This window comes from Mus pahari, chromosome 21, assembly GCF_900095145.1.
Source record: "Mus pahari chromosome 21, PAHARI_EIJ_v1.1, whole genome shotgun sequence".
NCBI lineage: Eukaryota > Metazoa > Chordata > Mammalia > Rodentia > Muridae > Mus > Mus pahari.
The window spans coordinates 29,935,010-29,954,496 of NC_034610.1; the positions used below are offsets into that span (position 1 = coordinate 29,935,010).

General features: G+C 43.6%; 1 protein-coding gene across 10 annotated transcripts in view; it reads right to left on the minus strand.

The window, feature by feature from the left end:
• The window catches only part of Syne1 (spectrin repeat containing nuclear envelope protein 1), a 493,437-nt gene that overhangs the window by 248,275 nt on the left and 225,675 nt on the right, over positions 1-19,487 (minus strand). For all 10 annotated transcript variants that reach the window (XM_029532807.1, XM_029532801.1, XM_029532799.1 and 7 more), the window contains 7 exons: positions 17,907-18,112; positions 17,036-17,191; positions 14,502-14,793; positions 12,836-13,008; positions 9,501-9,810; positions 8,854-9,018; positions 4,878-5,234 (listed from right to left, as the gene is read on the minus strand). In XM_029532807.1, coding sequence (XP_029388667.1) covers positions 4,878-5,234; positions 8,854-9,018; positions 9,501-9,810; positions 12,836-13,008; positions 14,502-14,793; positions 17,036-17,191; positions 17,907-18,112 — 1,659 coding nt within the window. The remainder of the gene's footprint in view (positions 1-4,877; positions 5,235-8,853; positions 9,019-9,500; positions 9,811-12,835; positions 13,009-14,501; positions 14,794-17,035; positions 17,192-17,906; positions 18,113-19,487) is intronic.

Below are 19,487 nucleotides of genomic sequence, written 5' to 3' on the forward strand. Positions count from 1 at the left end.
TCTGTAGACCAGGCTGGCCTCGAACTCAGAAATCCGCCTGCCTCTGCCTCCCAAGTGCTGAGATTAAAGGCGTGCACCACCACTGCCTGGCTTATTTTTGTTTTTCAAGACGGGGTTTCTCTATGTAGCCCTAGCTATCCTAGAACTCACTCTATGGACTAAACTGGTCTCAAACTCACAGAGATCCGCATGCCTCTGCCTCCTGAATGCTGGGATCAATGGAATACTATTCCGCTATTAAAAACAAAAACCATGAAATTTGCAGGCCAATGGATGAAACTAGAAACTAACATTCTGAGTGAGCTAACTCAAATCCAGAAAGATACATGTGGTTTGTATTCACCTATACTTGGACAGGATAACCACAGTACAATGAACAGACCCAAAGAAACTAAGTAATAAGGAGGACAGGCCTATGGGAGGATGAGTGCATCTCACTTAAAAGGGGAAACAAAATAGTCATGGAAGGTGGATGGATGGAGGGAACTGGGTGGGAGAAGGGGTGAGGAGGGGAGCAGGTGTAAGGAGAGGGGGTGTTGGAGAGGAAAAGGCAAACAATGGGGGTCGTCTTTGGGAGTAGCTAGAGACCTGGGATGGGGGAGGTTCCAGGGAGTCTATGAGACGTGACCCTAGCTGAGACTCCTATCAGCGGGGATATGGAGCCTGAAGTGGTCACCTCCTGTAGGTTCGAAAGCATGCATGGGCTTTTTTTCTCCCCTTTCCTTCCCTTCCCATTCAGTTCCTTCTAGTCTTTCCCTTTCCTTTCCTGTGGTTCTAGGGATGGAATCCAGGTCCCCACAATAAGCCACTCAAGCATTTTGTCACCAACCTGTGTCCCAAAGCCCTCTGAAACACTTTTATTTAGAAACTTCACAAAAAAGTAACTATATAGTTTCTCTTTAAAACTCTGAAGACTAACCCAGAAATAAGTGCTTGCTGACAGGAACCTGATACACCTGTCCCCTAAGAGGCTCTGCCAGAGCCTGACAAATACAGATGTGGATGCTCACAGCCAACCATTGGACTGAGTGTGGGGACCCCAATGGAGGAGTTAGGGGAAGGACTGAAGGAGATAAAGGAGTTTGCAACCCCATAGGAAGAACAATACCAACCACCAGACACTTCAGAGCTCCCAAGGACTAAACCACTAACCGAAGAGTACACATGGAGGGACCCATGGCTCCAGCTGCTTATGTAGCAGAGGATGACCTTATTTGGCATCAATGGAAGGAGAAGCCCTTGGTCTGTGAAGGCTCAATGCCCCAGCATGGGGAATGCTAGGGCAGTGAGGTGGGAGAGGGTGGGTGGGTAGGGAAGCACCCTCATAGAAGCAGGGTAGAAGGGGGATGGGATAGGGGTTTGTGAAGAGGAAACCAGGAAGGGGAATTACATTTGAAATTTAAATAAATAAAATAGCCAATAAAAAGAATAAGAATAAATAAATTTTAAAAAGAAAAACACATGTAATAAAACTGAAACAATTAAAAAAATAAAATAAAATGTCTTAATCATATTGAACATTTTTAAAGGGAATTATCAAGAACACTAAAGAAATGCCATTATCACATTTACACAATGGAACACTACTCAGCTATTAAAAACAATGAATTTATGAAATTCCTCGGCAAATGGATGGATCTGGAGGGTATCATCCTGAGTGAGGTAACCCAATCACAAAAGAACTCACATAATACGCACTCACTGATAAGTGGATATTAGCCCTGAAACCTAGAATACCAAAGATACAATCTTTAAAACACATGAAACTCAAGAAGAAGGAAGACCAAAATGTAGATATTTCGCCCCTTCTTTGAATTGGGAACAAAACTCCCATGGAAGGGGTTACAGAGACGAAGTTTGGAGCTGAGACGAAGGGATGGACCATCCAAAAACTGCTCCACCCAGGGGTCCATCCCATAATCAGCCACCAAACGCAGACACTATTGCATACACCACCAAGATTTTGCTGAAAGGACCCTGATATAGCTGTCTCTTGTAAGGCTATTCCAGTGTCTGGAAAAAACAGAAGTGGATGCTCACAGTCAGCTATCGGATGGAACACAGGGCCCCCAATAGAGGAGCTAGAGAAAGTACCCAAGGAGCTGAAGGGGTCTGCAACCCTATAGGTGGAACAACAATATGAAATAACCAACACCCCCCAGAGCTCGGGTCTCTAGCTGCATATGTAGCAGAAGATGGTCTAGTCAGCCATCATTGGGACTAGAGGCCCCTTGGTCTTGCAAAGTTTATAAGCCCCAGTACAGTGGAACACCAGGGCCAAGAAGGGGGAGTGGGTAGGTAGGGGAGCGGGGGTGGGAGGGTATAGGGGACTTTTGGGATAGCATTTAAAATGTAAATGAAGTAAATACCTAATAAAAATTGGAAAAAAAGAAGTCTTAAAAAAATAAATTAAAAAAAAGAAATGCCATTATCTACCAAAAAATTTTAAATTAAAGTAGGCCAATTGTAAGTTAAGGGACATTAAAACTGGAAAGATTTTTAGCCAAAGTTTACATTTACAAACAGGTACACAGGACCCTAGAGATGGCTCAGTGGTTAAGAGCAGTTGCTACTTTCCTACAGGGTCCAAGTTGTGCTCTCAACACCCACACTGAGTGGCTGAAAACTCCAGCTGCAAGCCACGTGACACCCCCTTCTGTTTTCCATGGACACCTGTGCATTATTTGTACACATACATGTTCACACACACATGCACATAAATCTTTAAAAAATAAATAAATTTATTTATTTTTTAAAATAAATCTTTATTATAAATAAATATTTATAAATAAAAATTTATTTTTTAAAGATTTTTTAAAATAAATCTTTAAAAACATATTCATAACTTGACCTAAAATCCATTATTTTAGTAGAGCTTTTAATGCCACAAACACTGCTTTGGCTCCCATAACTTTTGCTTCCATCAGGCTCCAAAGGAACTCTTTTGTTTGTCCAGTTTAAAAAAAAAAAAAGGAGCATTTCTATGCTAGCAAGCCAATGGCTTTAAAATGAATTTTGTAAATACAATCAACAGATGTACACAGTGTACCATCCACCTTAATGGATCATCCACCTTAAGGGAATTTCCCGATGACACAAGACCAAGGCTTACAATGGCCTATAGTGTTTACTGTGATTGACAGCCACTGTGGGACCTTCCTAACAGCAAATTGTTGCTGTCATAGAGCTACAGCTCATCTACTTTAAAAACATTTTGTTACCCACTCATGGAATTTGAAATGTTATCTTAAATTCTGGGTAAAATTTTATCATTAGATGACCATTGGCTATTGAATATTGACAACATTAAATGACAATGGCTGTTAAGGGGCAATGTTTTATTTTCCTTAGAATCTATAGCCCTAGGGTCAAACAGAGATGGGGCAGCAGGAACTATCCATCATCCTGGACTCAGCACAACTGAAAACCCCGTTTCTGACTGCATCAGCACGTGTATCCTTAAGTCCTAGTTGATTATCCAATCACACTCCCAACACAGGAGATGATCACGGTAAACAGTGATTAATGCTAGCTGCAACCAGACCTTTAACATTTCTTTCATTCACATTAAAAGAACACAAAGAAAGGAAAACTAAAAAAGAACCAAAATACTGTGACTCTGCTGTGTTATAAACAGAGAATTGGACCCCGTGGAAGAGTTTCCAGCCTGCTCCCCACACCCCACCTCTGTCCCTGCCCTGAAGAACCAAGTGATTCTGGTCTGACTTGACTCTCGCAGGAAAATCTAAAGGCTGAGGAAGGCATGAAGAGAACATTCAAAAGAGCTGAGACACCAAAATGCACCCAGGGGTTACAAACTCTTATTTCCTAGCATAACACGCCTGACACACACACACACACACACACACACACACACACACACACACGCAGACACACACACACAGACACAGACAGACACGCAGACACAGACACACAGACAGACACACAGACAGACACACAGACACAGGCACACACACACACACACACACACACACAAACAGACACACAGACACAGACACACACACACACACACACACACATACACACACACACAAGTTCATTTAAACAAGACGGTGCTGGAAATACTCTGTGACTTCCTACTGGGCTGGAGCTATTTCGAAATGATTATAACATAAATAGAAGCAGAGACATTGACTTCACTAAACTTCCTTTTAAGGACAGCCGTGATTTTGAGCGTTATAAAGCAGCAAATATTGAGAGCATTGCCAAGGCACCCAAAAGGAAGAGGTTGTAAAGCCTCAGCCCATCCCCCCTTTTCTGCTTCCTTTTCTCAGGTTCTAAGAGTTGTAATAGTTTTTTTTTTTTTTTAATAAAAAGCCTTAGATAAATGTTAATCTGTATTAAGAAGCTAATTCAAGTTCAGCTGTCAAAATCACGAAGAGGATAAACAGACACTGTGAAAACTATCAGTTGTGCCTCAGCGAACTATCAAATGTGCCTTTCCGTGCTATAAGCTCAACCACTTAATTGTTTGAAAGAGTTAACTGGCAACGAGGCAGCTATGACTCTCTTGTCTATTTATGCCTCTGCCCACAGGCCATTTTCCAAGCTGAATGGCTGATACAGTATTGCACACTCTTACACCATCAGAAAGAAAGTAAAATATCGCCACCGGAGAAAGAATGCTTCCTACAGGACATAATAGCATCTCCCTCCTACTTACGCTAACTTTTATCAAAGTTTGATTTATAGAAGGGGGGGAGACACTTTGCAAACTTATTGAATACTTTTTTTTTTTCTGCCTCTGAGGGCTGCATGCACTTAGTTATCGTAACTCATTTTCAGCAAGCACAGGAGTCGAAGAAATATTTAGCTTATTCACCCCAACGGTGGTAAACAGGAAGGCAACCACTTACTTGTCCTTTGTGCCAGCATTCCACTATCTCCTCGTCAGTGTTCTTGCCTTCCAGGAGGGTGAGCTGCTGGGCCCAGGTTTTCAGAAGGGTGCTGAACTGTTCCAGGGCCTGCTCGAGTTGGGTCACCTGGCCAAAGAACTCCTGCTCGGAGAGAGCCATTTCACTGACCAGACTCTCCAGGCTGCTCTGAGCTTGGAAGAGGCAGTCTTCCCAGTGCCTCCAGTCGGCGCGCAGGGCCTGCATCTCCGAGTTCAGAAGCTCACACCCACTGGCAGCTGTGTTCTGTTTCACAGCCGGGGCCAGCGACTCCACTCTGCTTAGGCGGCCTGCACCGATCTCTCTGGAATCTATCAGCTCCTGTAATGGAATATTGCCATGGAAACCAAGGAGGCCCTTAGTCACTTGGGCTACCAGTTTTCAACATGTGTGCAGAATAGGACTCTGTCCTGCTATGAAGTTTGAGCAAATGTACACAGGGAATGGGAGTCGTTGTGTCTACACTCTCCTAAGTTATATTACCAGGAGTCATTCTCATGAGTGTCTGACTTATTGCAAAATCATGCAGGGCCTTGCGGTGTCTTCGCAGCCTGGATGGGCACTATTTAGATATGTGGAAGTGTGGTGTTAGCTCCTATAGACTAAAAAGAGTCCTAGGAAGCCTTACTCCCCCTTATGTGGATGACAAATGAACTGTGTCCTGTCTGTAGTCTTGAATTTCCATCATCTTCCCTAGAAGGGTGGCTTAAATCATTTCTTCCCTGCTGGGAGTCAGGCTGGCCCACAGCCAGAAGAGTACCAGCCCTCCTCAACCTCAGATATTTCTGTACCTAAGGAGGCATTTTTATGGTCACCGAAATTAATAATTCACAGATGAACTTAATTAAAAGTTTAAATCAAACTCTAGCCTAGGTTGGTTTATTGCTGGCATTTCTCCCTCAGGGGTGGGTGTGGAGGTGGGGAGAGGGAGGGGGAGGGGGGAGGACGAAACCCCTTCATGAGAAATGTGGCAATTCAGATACAATGATGTTTAGTGCTGAGGCTCACATAGAGAAAGGACTCTTTGATATAATTAGAATATTCATTGTGAAATAGGTAAGTCAGGGCATGTCCTTGAAAAATAAGTGCTTCTAATGACATTTGTTCTTGCTAAAATGGCCATTCTGGTGCATACATACTTATAACGTGTATTGCTAAGGCTGGATTTTGTCAGTGTTAATGCAAAAAAAAAAAAAAAATATGTCTTCAGTCCCGGTTAGGTAGAAAGGAAGAAGATTATTAGGGACAGACACAAGAGGAAGAAGAGGAGGAGGAAGAGGAAGAGGAAGAGCAGGAGGAGGAAACAAGACCAGTTACAAGCTAACCATAGAAAATCGGGGCATCGCGTTCATACATGTATCATGGAAGTGTGAAGCAGAGTGGGTATTTTAACTAGTCCATATTTAACTAGTCCATATAACACACTTGGCCTTTTTCTTAATTAGCCTGAGGTTAACCTGTCTTTTCACATGTATGAACAATAGAGGCACACTTTGATGCACAGTGCCGAGTTATGTGGCAGTCAAAAGCACAATAGCATGAGACGTAATTTTACACATGTGTAGGCGTGTTCTTACACACGGTAGTTTTATGGGTATGTAGTGAGCCTTTCTTGTAGGCAGAATTTTAAAAGTCATGTTCGTTCATTAGTACATAGAATGGTTTGTGGTTAAAAAGAGAAAAATTATAGCTTAGAAAGTGCTACATCTAACAAGATTGCTTTAGAACATGATAGTCAACCTTACAGGCGGTTTTGTTTTTTTGTTTTTTTGTTTTTTTTTTTTTCAGATTTGGACTTTGAAGAGTCTGCTGTCAAAGGTCACTTTCCTCACTTCCCTCAGACCCATTACCTCGGCTTCATTTGGTGTGAGAGCAGGTCCACGCTTGCTGACTCTGATTCCATTCACATGGATTATCTGTGTTAGGGTGTGCGTGCGTGCATGTGTGGCACACGAGGGTGGACAGGTGTGCAGTTTCTGCATGTACATGCAGAGATTAGAAAGGGCCATCAGGAGTCTTTCCCTGTCTCTCTCTGCTGAGCTTTCTTGAGTTGAGCTATCTCACGAAGCCTGGAGCTCACTGGTTTTGTAGGCTGACTGGCAACTACCTGCTGCTCCCTCAATAGTGTTGGGGTTACAGGCTGACCGCTATGCCCAGATAGTTACATGAGTGCTGAGACTTAAGACTTCATACGTGGAGAGCAAGTGTTCCTCCACAGGGAGCCATCTTCTTAGCCCAAGTCCAGATGGTCAATTAGGGCATTGTAATTCACAGTGCTTCAGATTAGATTCTGCATAGATTTTTCTTGTGGTGTATTTAAACTCTATGTATACACACATGTCCACTCATGTCTCCATCCATGCAGACACTGTGTTTCCACTTTGCACATTCTGAGTGAGGGATTCCACAGGGTGGGGGTGGTCTGAGCCTCACAGGGCAGGAGTCATACTTCCTTTACTTCCTCAAAGGTTTTTTTTTCAGATTAACTTTTCACAAGCTTGATTTACCACTGCTGTTTCCTCTTCCTTACCTGCCATTCCCTCCTAAATCTGTGCAACCTGGTAGGTTATTCACTCCCCCTACCCCCATCTCCATCCTCACCCTCCCCCCACTCCCATCCCGGACATGGAAATGGCTCTCAGGCTTGCCAAAGAGCCCAAGTGTCAAGCCCAGAGGTGACCTTCAACATCAGCAGTCATGGTGACCATGCAATTCTCCTTTTCCCTCTCTTTCAAAACTCCTTTCAACCTTAAGCACACTTGGGTTTGGAGTTTGTGACCCTGATTCCATTTGCTAGACATGTTATAGACCCAACTTGTTCTGGGACTTCAACGATAGTCTATGTCGTAGTAGTTGATAATATCATCTCTTCAAATGAGCTTCCTGACCTTAAAGACTGTTGCGAGAACTCAGTGCCTCCTAGACTTTACTTCCCCCTGGTGGTGCAAGTTTGATCTGCTCATCACTGAACATCTCCCCCACATCACAGGCTTCTCTACAGGTACCTATGTTCCCTAGGTAAGGCCTCTGTGAGTTTGCTGTAAAGATTTAACTTTTATCCCTGGCTGTTATATTTGTTTGTTTGTATGCTCAATTATTTATTTTATGTATTTGTTTAATTTCTTTTGCTACAGGTTTTTCCAATGCATTCCTTACTGGTCGATGACTTGCTGTGTGGACCCGGGTGGCGTTGAACCAGTGGGAGTCCTCTTGCCTATCCTCTTATGTACTCACGAGTGTGGTACCATGCCTGGCTCACCCTCGACTTTGGCACTCCATCATGAACCCATCCGTCCCTTTCCCAAACCCACTGGACTTTCTTGCTGGGTGCACTTCATGGCCAGGCGTGGTGCTCAGTTTTTTATACGACTATCTCACGTAGGCCTCCGAAGCTCCTTAGAGCTGGTTCTGGAAATTTATAGGTGTTTTATTTTTATATTTTTATTTTATTTTCATTTTTTTTAACTCTTTTCTGTATTTCCAATGAGACTTGAGGGCATTGATAGAAGTGACTTTTCCAAAAACAGAGCTGAAAGATGATACGGAATGCCCTTTGGCTTCAGAGCCTAAAGTTGAAAAGACTTTCAAGTTCTGGCTACACTGGCTTTGTTAGCCCAGCCAGGCACCGCTTTCTTAGACTCTCCTAGTACAGCAATATGTACATCTACATAAGAAACACACACAGGCCAACCCACAGTTTGCTCATAAGTGGAACTAAATTCCTTGCAATTATCTTCTTGAACTTTGTGTTTACAGTTGCTGATGCATGAAACAATAAAACACCAACCAAAAACTAGGAAGAACACATTAAAAACAAACAAACAAACAACAAGCAACCCCCCTCCCCCAGAATCTTATCCACCAAGTCCTTATCACAAATCTGCCACCACACTGAAGAACCTGTGGATCGAAGCAGAAAAATATTGGCCCGGATGCTCACCTTGATTTTCAACAGCTTTTTCTGGGTAGCGGATGAATCCCCAGATGTGTCCGACCAGCGGTGAAGCTCTTCCTTTGCTGAGTGGAGCCAATCTGTGAATTCCTGAACAGCATCTAAGTACATGAGGTGGTCTTTCACAAGGTCCTCCACTGTCCTCATTTTCTCCTAGTTAACCAAGAGAAAGTGTGTGAACACTCATAGTCACTGCAAAAAACGAGATTGTGGAATGACACTCGATAGAGGCTTTTAGGTAGCACAGAAGACTTCAGTATTTACTCTTGGGTTCCATATATATATATATATATATATATATATATATATATATATATATATATGGTGTAAAACAGAATTTATTCAGGGCATGGGGAGGGGAGTTAAGAGGGCAGTAGAGGCAGAGGGGGGGTTAGAGGAGTAGAGGCCAGCCATGAGTACATGAAGAGAGAGGGGGGAAGGGGATGGGGAGAGAGATGGGAAGGCAAGCAGAGACAGAGCAAGACAGCAAGAAGAGAAGCAAGCCTCCATGAATTTAATATCTTAAAAAGAAACCATTATCAGCAGAGGTAGGTAGATCTCTGTAAGCCTGAGGTTACCCTGGTCTGCACGTGGAAGTTCCTCACCTAAAGTTTTTGTATCGGTCTAAAGCTCACCTTGGCCACAGTCATTATGTCCTGAAACTGAGTTCTCAGTTCTTCCTGGACAGCCTCTTTGAAGGACTCATCCTGGGTCTTCTGGTAGAGCTCCCTGGACTTTGCTGCTAGTTGCTGCAGAGCTCCTGTGTGATCCTCTGCCTCAGACACGATGGACTGAAAGTGGTCCAGCAAGGAAAACTTCTCCTTGAGCCCTGGCTGCAGCTGTAAAGGATGCTCTAGTCTCTGGTCCACTGACTCCATCCACTGCTCCAACTGACTTTTCTTCTCTAGATAGTCATTCCATTGGTCAATCACAGACTCCAGGGTGCTGGAATGATGGTCACACACTGTAAAACTAAGATTCAATTTTGCTGTCTCTACCAAAACACAATTAAAAGGCCAAGGGATCTGTTTAAAGTGCTTTGCTGAATATTATTGTAATGAAATGTTGCTTTTGAGGGTAAGGAGAAACATTTTTTATTGATCTGCCACAATTAGGGTATGATTTCTTCAAAGTTAATATATGCTAGAATTTTAAATGAGCTGATGGTGTGTGTGTGTGTGTGTGTGTGTGTGTGCGCGCGCGCACACACACACACACACCTAGACATACATCTTCCAAATGATAATTGTCTCAAGTGAACAGATAATTCATTTATTACATTGTGGTTAGGAAACTTAGTCCTCTACTGTTAATTAAATTCTGCTTAGCACAAATCAGTTCTTAAATTTTCTCCTGCAAAGTCTATATTACTAATATCAGATGTAATTGCTTGTTCACTCACAGCTAAATTTGAAATATTTTGCCTGGGTAAATGCTATGGTTTTAGACCATGCACACATAAAGGCCAATTCTTTTGTGTTAAACATGTGACTAAATGAAGACTCAATGTATTTACGGGAAACACAGTCACATATTTAACAGTCAGGTTACCAGATATCTTAATAGAAAAATAAATGACTTCCAGAATGACATGAGGAAAGACTCCTATTATTGAACTTTATAATAATCTCTCCTCTCTCCTTTCCTCCTCCTCTCCCTCTTCTCTACCTTTCCCTCACCTCCCTTTCCTTGTCTCACTCCTTACTTACTTTCATCTTCTCTCTCTGTCATCTGCCCACCACCACTCAAACTCAAGACCTGTAGCCTGCTAGGAAGTAATTAAAAGACCAGAACACAGACTATACTCTGTTCATGTTGAGTGAATGCCCCTAGACCTCTTGCCTAGTACCCTGCTATTCTGGAATCAGAATAACATAGATAATGAACTTCCATCTCCTGTTCAAATTGTTGCTTCTGTATTAGTACGTATTAGTATTCTGTATTGGTTTGATCATGTAGTCTCATAGAGTCCTATCATATCAGACTCATAGGCTCAGAGAATTCCTGAAAGTTTCTAAAAAGTCTAAATCGATGTCATACTCCAGAAGCCACCAAAGCCACCTTCTTCTGCCACAGCTCAGGGTCTTTTGAAAACTCTTGGTAATGCAGTCTGAGTCACAACCTCTGGAAGGTATACTTCTTCCCAGCTCTGATCTCCTAGCAGGCACAAAGGATTTTTGTCTGGGCTCATTGTTTGCCACAATCACTGCATCAAGGAAACCACCCAGCATGGAGCTGTCAGATTTAATTTCTCAACAAAATAAGAGTCAGAGCTCTGAATTTGTTTCTTGGATTTAACATTTTACTGTAACATCTGAAAAAAAAATCTCCTGCATCTCTATTCATGTTCTACAAAACTGAAAGCTGGCCAGTTGCCAACCACTGGGACGTTGTTTATGCTCTACAGTTTACTATAGAATGGAAGAATCCCCAGAGGATCCCACTCTTTCCTTCGCTGATCACTGGGAGTTATGACAGAGATGGGATGTCCCGTTTGTCTAGAAAGCCACTTCCTCTTACTGTGAAAACCAAGAACTGAAGCAAAGGCAAACAAACCCCTTGCTGATGTTAGGTGGCCCTGCTGCTGCCTGCGCGGTAGAAGGCAGCTGCAGTGCATTTTCTGACCTCAGTGGCACACCATCTTCTGTTTATATCTTAGTTGTGGTCACCTTGGGACCCACTTCTGGAGTCATTAGATAGTAGAGAGCTTCCAGAATATGGATTCTGGGTGTGTTTTAATCTAATTCTCAGTGGTAGTTTTTTATCCAGCGAGATAGCTGGATATATACAGATAACTTGAGAGAAGACGCAGGAAAGGTGAAGGCTTCCGTTTATAACAAACAAGGAAACATTTTCCCTACCTCTTTCTTCATCAGTAATGGACACAGGGCACATCTACGTTCCCTCCCTTCCTTTCCCATCTTTGTTCTTCCTTTGCTTCTTTCCTATCAACTAAGATTAATTTTTAAACTACACAGAAAGCTGTGTGTGTTAATGGGGCCATACTGTATTTCAATACATGGACATATGTTTGGATCAAACTAAGCACATTCTTTCTTGACAGTGCTCTAGATTCATGCTATGGTGAGATTTCCCACGACATTTCCTCCTAGGTCTCTGAACTGTGTACTACGTAATTGTGATCTTTCCTTATCCTCTGTGCGGGGCACTGCAGATTCTCTTGCTCGTATCTAACTATATTTGTGAGCATCCATTTCTATCCTGTCTCCCTGATATGCTCTCTCGTCTCTGGTATTCACCATACTACTGTAAAACCTCACTGGATCGCCTTTAGAGATTCCACACCCGAGTGGAATCAGACCATAATGTTACAGCTCTAAAGCCTTCAGAATGGGTTAATGATCAACCACATGAGAACATGCCCCACTTTGTGGAATTTCAGCTCTCCGAGGCTTAGCCACCAAACGCCTGGATATCTTTTATCATTGTGATAACACACGCACATCCTACATCACCGGCTCAGTGTGATAACTCCAGGATGAGGAACAGACCTACGCTTTAAACTTGGTTATCAGCACTATAATTTGCTGACAACACTTCCCTGCAAACGTGCCTGTGAACAGCTAAGAGCTATTAAAGAATCGCTTGACTTTATTATTAAATATTCTTTAAATATTCTCGACTTAAAATGAAGTTTTTTTTTTTTTCCCAAGCTTGTGATATGTGCAAGGTTCCGTGAAGGACACTGGGTGGAGGTTGTGGGGTTGGGGAGAATGGACAAAAATATTTTGAAAAGAAAACACAGAAGCAAAGCACACTAACATACCAGTACTAGACTCTGCCCCAGGGGGGAATATAACACAGGCAAAGACAGGCAATGCCTGCACACAGCAAAAATAACCTGCTTGGTAATTCCACTGCGGGCTGCCTAGCTGCTGCACCATGGCTTTAGCGATAATAACGCTGGGTTTTATTTGGGCAAATAAGCACTTAGGGAAGATTGTTGCACCTTTGCGCATGGACAGCCGAACTCATGACGTCAGCCCATGCCTTTTTGAGCATCTCCAGCTGATCCTGAATTGCCTGCTGCCCCTCCTTGTTGCTGCTTCTTAAGGCCTGGTCCCCTTTGCCAATGGCCAGATTCAACTTTACTTCTCCTTCACCTTTCATAAGGAGAATGTCCTGGAGAATGGGGGGGGGGGAAGGGGAGAGAAGGAAATGTCTGTCAGTGGGAATGAAAACCTCTTATGCTAAACGATGGTGGCTTCCTAGAATTAAGGGGCCAAGGTCTGAAGTGAGCAGCTCAGTTCTCAAGCATGAAAATCTGAGTTTAATCCCCAGAACCCACATGAAAGAACCCACATAAAAACCCGGACCCTTGGGGATCTCAGAGACTGAACCACCAACCAAAGAACATACACAGGCTAGACCTAGGCTTCCCCGCACATATGTAGCAGATGTGCAACTTGGTCTTCATGTGGGTCCTGGACAACTGGAACAGGGGCTATCCCAAGAGCTGTTGCCTGTGTGTGAATATATTCTACTAGCTGGGCTGTCTTGCCTGCTCTCAGTGGGGGAGGATGTGCCTAGCTCTGCAGAGACTTGATGTGCCAGGGTGGGGGATATCTGGTGGGGAGGGGCACTTGCTCAGAGGAGAAGGGGAGGAGGAATAGAGAGAAAGATTGTGAGAGGGGGTGACTGGGAGGTGGGCAGTGAGTGGGACATAAAGTAAATAAGTTAAAAAAACAAACAAACAAACAAACAGCAGGGAGTGGTGGCATGTGCATGTCTTCTTAGTTCTGGGAAGCAGAGAGAGGTAGATATGTGGCTTCCTGGCTGGCCAGACTAGCCTGCTACAGGAGCTCCTGGCTAATGAGAGACTCAAAAACCTAGGTGTTTGGTAACCGAGGAATGACAGTGCCACAGGCATGCACACCCTGATCACTGCACCTCCTGTTCACTGGCCAAGATAACTAAGGTGGGAATATCTCATCATAAAATGAAAGCAGTTCATTTACACAGACACCAGGCTAGACTGACAGAAGCTGGGTATGAGAAGTATCGGGTCCAAATACCAGTTTAAATTTCTGGAAAACTTTGGGCCACCGGTCAACAATTACGATTTTGTTGAGTGGTTTCAGTGAGCGAAAATTAATTTAACCAATGAAGACACGTCTCCAAAGAAGGTAACTTCTCCCTTCCGTTGCCTGGTTGATTCCCATAGTTCAAGGTCATGTCCAGAAGTCTGCTTGCCTTGTTCAAGGTCATGTGACTGGAAGTCTGCCTGTCTTGTGTTTACAAAGAGCCCCTGTCACTGCATTCACAGCCTAGACCTATGCTTTTTACTAACAATTCACATACTGGTCTCTGACCTCTTGGAACACAGGAACTAACCACTATTTCTATATTCCCAACAATGCTCATAGCACTTTTAACAGAGTAAGTATTTAGTGAACTTTGATGGTTAACTACTGAGTGAAACAAACAAACAAAAACTAAAGCTATTAAAACAAAAACATTCCTTTCCCCCAAAGGAGAATAAACAGTTTATCTGAGTGTTTTATCCATTCCCCCCCTCCCACATTTTCATTAGACACTTCCCAGATGATGAGGACCAGTTCTAGATTTGTGCATGGACTCAGAGCAATGGGGCAGCAGTTGTGGGCTGCACATACCTGGATCTGTGACAATCGCCCCTCCAACGTCTCCTTGTTCCCAAGAGTGCTCTTTGCACAAGCCAACCTGTCTTGCACATCCTTCACCCGGGCCCACATGCTCTGCGTGGCTTCTTCCAGAGCCTCGTGCTCCTGCAGGGCCAGCTGACAGCTGCGCAGCCTCTCCTTGGTTACTCTGAGAAGGTTCTGGTAGCTGGTAAGGAGCTGGGTGCTCCGGCGGCCTCCCTTCCCTGCACTGTGGCTTTCTTCACTGAGAAGCTGCCCTCTCTGGGAGAGCTTGTCGAGGGACTCTCTGGACAAACAGAATTTCTTTTTTTAGTTCCAGGATTCTGGATCCAGGGGAATGAGAAATGACTGTTGACATTGGATCAGGAACCAGACAAGAGCTCATGGCTGATACAACTTTAACATTAAGATGCTGGGGACCAGGCTGTCTCTTTGCCTTCTGATAATACCTGTCAGGGAATATCAATCCATTTCTGCCATATCTCCTTCATTTACATCTCAGTGGTGGAGCCTATCTCTCTAGGAGTTCAGTCCAGAAAGTGGGCTCAGCTCATCCTCATTATCCTTCCATTTGTGTTTGATAGCCTAACCATGAGAAGCCCCCATGCTCTGCTGTGAATATTCCAGTTCAAGTGTGAAGTGTCCCCGCATTGGCTCAAGGTTTGGGACACTCGGGTCCTAGCAGCTGGTGATACGTGGGAAGTTTTAGAAGGTGGAGCCTTGCTGGAGGAAATATGTCACCCACGGTGAGCCTTGACATTTTATAGCCTGGCTCTACTTTCCATTCACTCTGTACTTCCTGACTGCTGATTCAGCATTACAGGAGGCCTGGCCTTCCCCNCCCCCCCCCCCCGTGCCACCCCATCCCCCACTTTTCCTACCACAGTGAACTACATCTCCTTGAACATTAAGCCAGAATCAAGCCTTCCTTCTCCATGTCGTTGGCGGAGTACTTTGTCTCAGCAACAAAAGAAGTAATTAGCAAAGTGGACACCTCTCCTTCATGACAAGGTGTCCAAAGGCAGAACCAAAGCTTGCCAGGGGCCCTGTCTCAATAGTTATCAAACTGGGCTGCCAAACAAGTACTGTGGCTGTGGCCACCTTTTCCTTGGGGTTCCACATCTGCAGATTCCAGCAACAATGTACTGAATCTGTATTGTAAATAATCGGGTCTGTACTGAACACACACAGACTTTTCTCCGCCTTTCTACTCACTGATCAACAGCACAACAGCTGCTTCTGTAACATCTGTTTTGTACTCTACTGTAATTAAGAGCCAATCCAGACTGGGGGAAGATTATGAGCAGGTTAGATAAAGTAATACCCAATTCATATAGTTGGGTGCTCATGGCTCTTGATCTCTGCTGGGGTCCTGGATGAAGGAAGCGCCACAGATATGTTGGGGTGATTTTTTAGTCATGACATGAATTCTGCTGGGAGTTTGCAAAATTTTTCTTCAAGACAAGAGGACTGGCACATCCGACCATAGAGAGGATTCGGTGGAAGTGGAGAAAGACTGTGGTGTGAATCCAGCAGTGTTTACTCTGACTATGATTCCAGTGATTTGTTTGTTTAAGCAGGTGGGCTCTGCTGTTTCCTGCCTCATAGACAGACATTGCTCTTCAGGGTGCTCAGTAAGGAGCCCGAGTTCTAAGCCAAGCTGCACTCACTGGAAAGCCTTTGACCTTGCCATCGAGGCAAAGCGGGAAAGTTCTAGGAATGGAGAAAGAAGACAAGGGCAACATGCTGCAGATGGCAGTGGTGTCAAAGGATGAGGGGACGCTGCTCAGGGAGGAGTCAGGGCAGCATGGAAGGGAGACTGCAGAAGAGAGGGGCTGAGGGAGAGCCACACCTAGTGGTCACAGCTTTCAGGCACTAATGATATTGTAAGAATGAGTGAGCAGGATAGAGCTGGAACCTCTGATGTATGAAGACATGTATGGGAGTTGGGGGTGTCCTAGCTGTATTTTTCTCAGTGTGATTTTGTAGTTTTCTAAAGTTCTGTCAGCTTCTTCTGGTAGTAATGAACACAAGATATTCCATAAACGTTAAGTAAAGTTTTGTTGTTTTATTTTTGGGTTTTTTTTTGGGGGGGGAGGAAGTTGCGGGAGGCAGGGTCTCTCTGTGTAGCATTGGCTATCCTGGAACTCTCTCTGTAGACTAGCCTGGCCTTGAACTCACAGAGATCCATCTGCCTCTGCCTCCTGAGTGCTGGTGTTAAAGGCGTGTGCCACCCCCCACCCCCACCCAGCTTAAATGAAGTATTTTTTTAATCAAATCTCTTAAGAGCTAAAGCAAAGTTAGATAAAGGAGCAGCCCAGCCTCTTGAGCTAAGGAAGAGGAAAGTAGGCCCACACCGTTTGCACACTACCACACTGCCCGGAAGGCAGCCTGGGTCGTTGAGATATCAGGAACAGAAAAAGTCACTACCAACAGCAACCAGTAAAGTCAGCCCAAAACCAAGCAAGTAACGAACAAGCCCGAGATATGTGGGCAAACCAACAATGCACTCTGTTTCTGCACCACACCTGGCAGCCAGAAGTTCTCCCAGGAACATCTCGACCTTATGGACTTCGTTTTTCTTCTCGGAAATATGGTGTTTACTCTCCCCCAAGTTTTCTGTGTTTAACCTTTCCTCCATCTCATGGATCCATAAGTTCAGTTTTCTGTGCTGGTCCTCAAAGCTAAAGAGAAGAACGACATCTTAGAAAACTCACCATGTGTCTATTCCTGTTCCAACAGCTGAGGTTACTACAACGTCTTCTTTGCAGCAATTAAAGCCTCATGAGTTTTCAACTCATAAAGAGAATTCAACAAGAACCTTTCATAAATAGTCCAACTGCCACAAGTAAGACAGCCTGATCCTATGGATGCCTTTTTTCCCTGGAGCAAGGAGTTTTGCCTCCAGTGTTATATTCTCTTTCACTGGTGTGTGTGTATGTGTGTGTGCCTGCACATGTGTGCATGGAAGTGTGCATGTGCTTGTGCCTATGTATATGTGTAACTGATTGGAATCTTAATCCATGAAATTCAATAGCTGTTTTCTACCAAGATTATTCCAACAGAAGTAAACACAACAGGGAAAAAAATGGTTTTAATATCCTGAGTTAGCCAAACTGTCCCGAAGTGGCATACAGCCAGGTTATGTGTAATTACCAGTGGATATAATTTCTTGACTTTATTTTTTTTCTGCATAAGAAATAAGGCCAAATGAGACTTTCAAAAGCAGTCATCAATTGTTTTATTAGAATTAACCTGGTGCTCAAGGCAGGTCAACATTCATTGTAATTTCAACTCACAGTTCAAACACTATTTGTGTCTTCACATGAATAGTCCCTACCAAGTGTTTGAAAAGTCCTTCTCTGTGTGGTGAAACCCACATTTACCATAACAACTTACCTCCCCAGCTCTGAAACACAGTCCTGGAGAGCCTGCTTCTCTTTAAGGCATTGTTTTAGGAAAGCTTGGAATTCTTCATTGGCTTTTGTGATTTGCTCCTGGATGCTGCTAACGATCTGCTTGGGCAGATGTGCGTACAGAGTTTGTCCTTCCTGAGTCACCACATCCAGCTTGCTCTGCCCATCACTGAGCGAATCCAGGACACCCTGGAAGTCAAGGTAATATAGATAGTGGCTGGTATAAACACGATTCTTCCTTACAATGCTGAGCTGAGACAATAAAGTAAGGAGGGAGAGGGCATAGACTAGAGGGAAAAGGTCTAGCAAGACTAGCTTGGATAAAACCGGAACTCATAATTGAGGCAATGCATGATGGGGAGAGCAATTGGAAAGGAGGAGAAATTGAAAACAGTATGCTGGATAAGAGTAGTCTCTCATCAGAGTTTCCTGTTCTTAATGTCACAGTGTCTTAGCTCCAGTTCCCATCTCCTCATGTGGTTAGTGCAACAATTCTGTACCTAGACAGCTACTCTGCACCTTCCTCATCTTCTCTTATCTACTCTATACAGAGTCCAGTCCTCAGGTCCCGACCGACCTTCCTTTGTTTGACTGTACCTCTCCTTTGGAAGACCTGTGCTTGGGCTTCCACAAAACAAGGGAAACCCAGAATTAAATGCTAGTCATGTCTCCCTTGAATTCCAGAATGTTCCTTCAATTGTCACCATGATATTTCTGTGTGGAATTCCACAAAGTGGAGGACAATTCCACGTCTGAATTTACCATCCCTCTTCCCCAAACCAGCCTTGTACATGAAATAACTTGACTTTCAATATGGTGGTTTATTGACAGTATTTCATCATCCAGTGGGCCACATAATTCTCATGTACCTTAATAGAGAATTTGGGGTGGTTGTTTAATGGAGTATAGGCTGGCCTCAAACCTAAGACCTTCTTGTGTCAGCATCCTGAGTTCCAGGATTATAGGCTTGCACCACCACAATGGGCCTCATTGATTTTTAAAAATAAACATTGGTTTTATAATGCACTGTGCTGCATTCAGATAATCAGCTATGAAAACTTGGCTAAAACCTCATTTGAATCTATTTTTTCATCTTTACAGTAGCCATCTTCCTAGATGCATATATTTTCTTTAGTCAATAAAACCCAAATAATCTGTGACTGCCATAATTGTTTCTAAACTTAGACCCCCACGTTAAGAAGACCGAAGAAGACACACGATATGTTTTTCCATTAAAACTCAGAAAACAAACAACTCCCAGAAGTTCCTCAATAGTGGTAGAAAATATTTATGGCCAGCCTGGTCTAAAAAGTGAGTTCCAGGACAGCCAGGGCTATACTGAGATACCCTGTCTCAAACAAAACAAAACAAAACAAAACAAAACAAATTAAATTAAGTTTCACTTTGAATGACTTTAAAGAATGGCCAGTGGGTTAAAAACAAGAGGACAGGGATAAAGATACTTTCCAACTTGCTTTTGATTTTGTTTTTGTTTTTGTTTTTTTAATGAATTTTCTTGTTGCCTAACCTCTTCTGACTCAACAGCCAACTCCATGGTGGGAAG